Here is a 7,563-nt window from a genome sequence, read left to right on the forward strand (position 1 = left end):
TATGTTCTCAAATTAATTTTCAAGGCATGATATTTCGATACATGGTTTTAAAATAAATAGTATGTGTATTGGTATAATAAATGTCCAAATAATGAATTTGTGATTTGGAAGAATTAAATTATTTATGTTATTAATTATAAGTTTATTTGATATTTCTTTTGCCATAAATGTAAATGTATGTTCTTTTGATGAAAATTTATATTTTAAGTGTGTTGCCAGTGCAACATTGGTAAGTTTGTCATTTATGAGCACCACTGAGTTTTATACTCAGCGCGTTGATTTTTATCACGCGCAGGTTGAAGTCCGTGGTTGCTACTTGAAGATCAGAAGAGTAGCTTCAGACCAGAAGCGACTATTTTAGTAGTGGTAGAATTAGTTTGATGTACTTAAGAATCATGGCATGTATAATTATTACATTTTCGGATATTATGTTATTTGAATTATAACTTAAGCATGTAATGATAAATTAGTTTGGTGTATATATTTGGAGATAAGCATGAGATTTTATTTAATGTTTGGATATAAAATATGTTTAAGATAGTTGGTATGATTAAGAACATAAGGACTTGATATATATATAGAATGAATGCATTTAATTGATGATCATTAAAATGCTATTGAGGGTTTCTATAGTTATAAAGGTATAGAAGTGTTGTTGTGTTGCTATGGTGATTACTGGAGTTTGCTGGGGGTTTAGAGTTTAAAATTGGGAGTGTTTTGTATTCACATGTTTGGCGAGCTCGGTTTTTAAAGGGAAACTCTTGTAGTTTTGTTATAGGATTTTTCCTAAATTGTTTTCATAAGTTATATATATATATTTCAAAAACAAATTGAAAAAATTACTCGCTAAACTTATCAATACTTAATCACTTCTAATTCATAATCTGATTTTATAATTTATATGTTATGTTAGGACGGTGTCTCCGGCACCGAATGTGGCATCCGCCGTCGGGTCTCTTGGGGTTGGGCGGCGGGTGTTACAGTAAAGGTGCCGGGGTAGGCATTTTGCCAGAATCTCCACAAGGAGAGGTTATCCCGATGTTGGAGAGGTTACAGTTTGCAGTCACAAATAACATGGCAGAGTATGAAGCTTGCCTATTGTGGGTTAGAAGCTCTGATTGCAGTTAAAGCTGATGAAATTGAAGTTATTGGTGATTCGAAGTTGGTAATTGAGCACGCTAACGACAATTGGGAAGTTAAAGAGGATAGACTGAAGCCTTACATTGACCATTTGCGCATTGTTGTTCAAAACTTCAAAAAGGTAATCTTCACACATACAAGCAGAGTAAACAACCGAGTACCAAATGCCTTGGCTAACTTAGCATCAGCTTGGTAAGTGATTTCGGTAATGCGTAAAAAGCCATTTGTGATGTCTTCGAGAAGCATTCCGTGCTATGAAGGCGAAAAGATTATGGATGTTGAGGAGGAAGAGAAGCCATGGTTTTATAATCTCCTGCAGTGGATGACTAAAAGGGTATACCCAGATTCAGCTACTAGAAATGACAGAAGAGCTATATAGCGTTTGGCATTATAATTTGCAGTCTTAGACGATCAGTTGTACAAAAGAATGTCAAATGAGGTATTATTAAGATGTGTATCGAAGAAAGAAACTGAAGGGATTATGGAACAGATCCATGTAGGGGTTTGCGGCACCCACATAAACGGAAAAGCGCTTACTAAGAAAATTATTAGACAGGGTTTCTTTTGGTCGACAATGGAAAATGATTGTATTTCTTTTGTGAAAAGGTGCTTCGAATGCCAAATACACGGGGACCTAAATCACATTCCTCCTTCAGAATTACATCCTTCTATTTTGCTATGGCCATTTGCAACTTGGGGAATAGATATCATTGGCAAGATTTCACCACTTGCATCTAATGGACACGAGTTTATAGTGGACTATTTATCAAGATGGGTTGAAGCAGAATCATTTAGAACATAGATGCCAAGCAAATGGCCAAATTTATTAAAAAGAACCTGAAATGTAGATATGAAATCCCCCATCATATTGTGACAAACAATGGAGTTCAGTTCCAACCAGAAGTAAAATTGCTATTAGAGAAATATGGAGTCGAACACCATTAGTCTTCACCTTACAGACCGTAAGCTAATGGGGCAGTGGAAGCCGCAAATAAAAACATCAAGAAGATATTGAGGAAAATCATCGTGATTAGGCAAGCAAGCTACAATGTGCTTTATGGAGATACTGGACCACAACCAACTCTACGAATGGGTAACCCCTAATTCTCTTTTCTACGGGATGGAAGCTGTAGTACAAACTGAGATAGAAGTGCAGTCCTTGCACATAATGATGGAATCTAAGATTCCAGAATGTCAATGGGTAGAAATTCACTGTTAAGAATTAGCACTCCTAGATGGAAAAAGGCTTAATGCTAGATTCATGGATTAATTATATAAGAGGAGGATAGCTAAGCACTTCAATAAGAGAGTTCATCCAAAGCTACTTAGAATAGGGGATTTGGTTCTGAAACAGATGTGGCCGAACAATAATGATCCAAAGGGGAAGTTTAAGCCTAACTGGGAGGGCCCATTCTTGATTAAGAAGTTATTTTCCAAAGGTGTAGTGAAGCTATTAGACATGGAAGGCAATGAGTTTACCAAACCAGTCAACATGGATAGATTGAAGAAATTTTAGGTATAGCTTGAAACGTTTATAGCGAAGCCCAATCAATAAATTCACCTTTTTTGTTCTTATTAACTTTAAAGCTTGTTATGATAAGTTTATGTTAATATGTAAATGTTGTGAATTTACCTTAATGAAATAAAATTACAGGAAATATATCAAACATTTTAAAGAAAAAGTCATTTCATTCATAATAAGTGCATACATTACATAAATTGCATATTGTTTAGTATATTTCATTAGAAATAAAGATAAAAGCATCAACATGCCAGGTCCTAATAGAAATTTAGCTGTCAACAGATCAGTCAACTCTGAATCAACACTAACTCCAGAATAAGCTTGCAGCTAAGTGTAGTACAAATCTGAGGAAGAGGTATTGGCCACATCAGAAATGGGTACAGTCGTGCGACTAGGCCAAGTGGAAATAAAGCGAGATAAGAATCATTGTGTAAGAAGGCCGCCCTCGAACTACATGTAATCAGGGACAGCCTGATGACAACCGTATTGCCTAGCTACGTGGCTGGGATAATAAGCAAGTGCCATGGACAACCCACACAAGGGCACACAGAGCATGTAAGAGGAAATTGTGACTCGCTCTATGTAACACCAGGGGCAAGTCCATCTGACTCCCTTGAAGGTAAGATCCTATAATTAGCAGTCCAGTCTTCCACAGTCTCGTCAATCAATCGGCGTAGATGTGGGACATAGACTTGTGGTCTATAATCGAACATCAAATGGTCCGCTGGTGGAGCCATCACTTGTAGCTTCTCAAAAGCCCACAACTGCAAATGCATTCAAAAAAAAAAAAAGAGAAAGAGCTTGTTAAATTGAAACCCGCAAGGCCGGGTTAAGCAAAAGTTAGAGCAATAAATATATAATAATAAGAGAAAAGCTCGTTAAGTCGAAAACCTGCAAGGGCGGCTTAAGCAAAAGTTAGAGCATAAAAAAAGAAGAAATAACTTACCTGCAGTAGAAGTGAACTCCCCATCGGACTGAGCACCAAGCTAGAGTCTTGAGCATACTCTCCCAGCTAAGTAAATGTCTTTGCCAGAATAAGTGGGAAAGGCATGTGTTGCCTAGCCATTTACTCGAATATGGGCACCAACCTAAGGTTGCCATAGCCATTAATGCCACTGAGTAGCAAGTACTGATTAAGAAGGTAGAAGCAAAGAAGAGAAGGGTAGAATAGGCTAGCACGGTCCATACCCAAGGCACGGTCGACAAGCGATCACAGGGGCACGATATCAGCTCCAAAATCATAAGACGGTATCTCATAAGTCGTAAAACCGAATACAGGCAAAATTAGTGAAGCAGGGTCAATATTTAGATGGGGCACCATAGGAATTTCTTCAACCATGGGTATTATCCTAGAAATAATGCTGAGTTCTTTAAATAATGGACAGATCTCAAAATCGTTGTGCCGAAAAGTTGTCCGAAGGATCAAAGTGGTTGATCAACCATTGTAGCAACCCGGGTTGAACCTGAATGTTCCAGTAATAACTTAGCCCGTTGAGTTCGAATGGAGACAGTAAGTCCCAATCCTCACTACTAAAACTGTTGAATAATACTTCAAATGCAGGCGTTAAAGTCCGATCCTTGGAAAATGGGGAAGAAATGAGAAGTTTGGAGGAGTTTTGAGTGAAAGTGTTGTCTAGAATAAGAGAGAAGAGCTTTTGTAGTGCATAGGGTGTATTATGTGTTCTCATAGCAAGAAAAGAAAGGATAAATTGATAGTTGGTTTCCAGTGCAGTGCTAGTGGCGCACGCCACTAGTTAGCAGTCAGTTGGAAGAATCCTGTTCTTTTGTTTTTTTTTCGATTTTCAGATTCAATCAGCAGCATGAATGTTAACCAAGAAACACGAATACACCAATATCATTTAAAAACTTATAAAGAGACTGTCTTCTAGCCTTCTCATATGAAAATAATCATCCTTTATAGGAAAATTCCCCTAAGCCGGGCCCGAGTACAAAAAACAGAAGAAAAGGGAAAAACAAGTAGAAATAAGATGGGGCAGCCATCTCAAGACATGTTTGAGGCCGTCTCTTCCGAGTCTTCGTTGCCAGACTCCTCGGTCTCTTTAATGATCATCAGCTGGCGTCCAGCTTCGCGACCCGCATGCCCGCCATGCTATATCCCTCGGCCCCGACCAGTAGGAGGCACCATGTCAACTCTTTGCACACATTCATAAATATTAGTAATTGCATTACACGCATGCATGGCATATGCATTGCAGGTCTTCTTTTTTTTTTTTTTTGTAATGTTTATACTCACAGATATATGCTCATCTGAGAGCCTCGCCTCTGCCAACTTCAAGCAAGCTGCTTCATACAGTTGGCACACCTTGTTATTGTTATAGAAAAACACCTGTAAAATAATACAGGGAAGGGGCAAACAATAAGAAAGCATAATAATAAAAAGCAATATTCAAAATAAAATGAGTAAAAGGTACTCACGTGAGTGCAGCTGAACGGTGACATCCGATATGGACTCACAAGAGCATGCCCTGAGCGGGCTGCCCTGTACAGTCCAGAATAAAAGAGAACGAAGCACCTGGCCTATGCTCGGGCGTGCAAATAATAACAGCTATATCTGGAGCTCTAGGTTCGGAGCCTCTCCTTACGTGTTTACCGTGCTGGTACTACTGCTGTTGCAAGAATAAGATACAGTTTATGAACGAACGACACTGGGGAAAGCCAAAATAATAGAATAAAAGGATTGAAAGCTACCTGTACCGGGACAGCACCCTAGCCTCTATCTAGCTCCTCCGCCTAAGCAAAGGGATCAAACTCCGTCGGAGGAGGGAAATTAACTAAGAGCTGTGTGCACGCAAATACCGCGTAAGCGCCGGGCACGAAAGCCGCTAGATGGTTTATAGTAGCTAATCCCCTCTGAGCAGCAGCAATGTCCTATGCCAACTGGATAGACCTCATCGACATCATGTAGTATGGTACATCGTGAGGGACCCTCCTCCTATCCGGGTGAAGCTCCCACTTCTATACCCTCTCATCGAGGTAATACATATCATAGAAGAGTCTTGAAAAGAGGAGACCTTTGTGCTGATAAACGATAGCAGCTTGAACAAAATGGGGAAAGTTAGCTGTATTTCTCCATGGATATCTCTCTATTTGTAAAAAAAGAAAAAAAAAAGAAAAAAAGTAAGAAAAAATCATCAGCAAAAGAAAAGAAAAGAAAAAGCAAAAATATAATAAATAAAGGAAGGTGGCGACTTACCCGTTCCCAGTTCAAGCCATTCAACAGCTGTAGGAACACTCTGATGTCTGAGGTAGTATATGAGTACCTCCTGCTGTAGCGCCATGCTCGTCCTCGAGGTAAAGTCCTTGCATTTACGTCCCCTCAAAGCTAAACAAGCCAGGCATAGGAAGGACCTTATGCTCACAAGCCCAGATCTACATCAAGATTAGGAAAAAAACAATGAATAAGAAGAAAAGCAAGAATAAGAGCAAAACAAAAATAGACAATAACCGACTGATCAGGTTTTGTACCTTAATCACCCGCTTGTAGCCTATCTTCAAGTGAGCTCCTCGAACGCACAGGTCCTATTGGCTGAAGGGTCAAATATTAATCTCCAGATTTTGATGATTAAAACAAAATAAATAAATTTAAATTATATTATTTGTGCTAATAATATTTTATGCAGATTATATATGGAAAGTAACAAATGAACAAGTCAATCCTACAATTTCGAGGATCATAAAGACTATTGAAGACCTTAGTGGTTAGATTTTTAGGATTCATTGTAGGATAGAGAGAACATCCAATTATAAGCACCAAATCAATTTACTCTCACTTTATCAAAAGGATTTTTCGAAACTATCTCTTTAAAGATCAAACAAAACCTTTTTCGTTCCTTGTTTATCTTACCTAAAATGGAGGAGATCTTGTCTCTAACATTTTTTTTTGTAATAAAAATTTTTTTAGGAAAAGCTTACTTTAATTTTTCAAATTTTCTTAAGATTCGAAATATTCAAATTACCTAAATTAAAGAGACTTTGTCTCTAGCAATTTTGGTAATAAGAATAAATCGATTAAAGATCTTATGCACTTCATTTTCGGAAACAAAAATTTTTTGAAGATCCAAAAATCTTGATTTTATTTTCTTACCTAAATGAAGGAAGATTATATTTTAATTTGTTTTTGGTAAATAAATCCTTCGAAAAAGATTTTTCAAATATTTACTTTCGAAAATCTTTGTTTTTAAAGGAAAGATAGATTGTCTCTTATTTGCTTACCAAAAAAATAGAATGTTGACTCAAAAGTTTTAGTAACAAAGATTTCCATATCTTCTAAATAAGGAAAGTCAATATTCTGATTTGAAAAAGAGATATTCACTTTCTAAAAACGAGAGTCACATCACTCTCTATAAAAAAGCTTTTCGTTTTTGAAAGATGTGGAGAAAAGAGTTTTCGTTTTAAGAGTATTCGTCCATTCATCAAATCTTTTATCTCTCAAAACTTACCCTCTACCTGTGAATACCCAAATTTTGAGGCTCAGAAAGCCTGTTTTCCCAGACTGCAAACAGTCCGGCCGGACCGGAGGCTATTTCGGAAGTTCACCGAAAATATGTCAATATGGTACTTAAAACGTCCGGAATATCGCGAGGATCGCGGAACAGGTCCCGGAATATTTTTCGGAGGTCCGGAACTCCCAAAAAGGCCCTCAGAACGAGGCACGGTGTCCACACCGGCCACGGCGGCGCCTGCCGCCGGGCACGGCGGCGCCTGCCGCCGGGAACGGCGGCAGCAGCCGCCCAGCCTGGGCGGCAGCAGCCGCCCCACTTCCTGGGCAAGGCCTGCCGCCCAGCGCGGGCGAGGCCTGCCGCCCCGCGCGGGCGGGGCCTGACGCCCCGCGCGGGCGGGGCCTGCCGCGCGCGCGGGAGAGGCCAGCCGCCCAGCGCGCG

General features: G+C 39.1%; 1 protein-coding gene across 1 annotated transcript; it reads left to right on the top strand.

Annotated features, from left to right (window-relative positions):
- The first annotated feature begins 1,084 nt into the window (after nt 1-1,084).
- LOC149499049 (uncharacterized) lies at nt 1,085-1,519 on the top strand. Its single transcript, XM_089721792.1, has 2 exons — nt 1,085-1,261; nt 1,361-1,519. The coding sequence occupies exons 1-2, from the start codon at nt 1,085-1,087 to the stop codon at nt 1,517-1,519; spliced, it is 336 nt and encodes a 111-aa protein (XP_089577918.1).
- Nucleotides 1,520-7,563: the final 6,044 nt, after the last annotated feature.

Source organism: Jatropha curcas, chromosome 1, assembly GCF_041381405.1.
Source record: "Jatropha curcas cultivar XTBG-Jc1 chromosome 1, XTBG_Jcur_1.0, whole genome shotgun sequence".
In the NCBI taxonomy this organism is placed as follows: Eukaryota; Viridiplantae; Streptophyta; class Magnoliopsida; order Malpighiales; family Euphorbiaceae; genus Jatropha; species Jatropha curcas.

Excerpts from the sequence above, each read along its gene's own strand:
- LOC149499049 (XM_089721792.1), top strand. The coding sequence starts at position 1,085 with ATGAAGCTTGCCTATTGTGGGTTAGAAGCTCTGATTGCAGTTAAAGCT. Across the intron at positions 1,262-1,360 it reads TTGTTCAAAACTTCAAAAAG|CCATTTGTGATGTCTTCGAG; the intron begins GTAATCTTCACA and ends ATGCGTAAAAAG.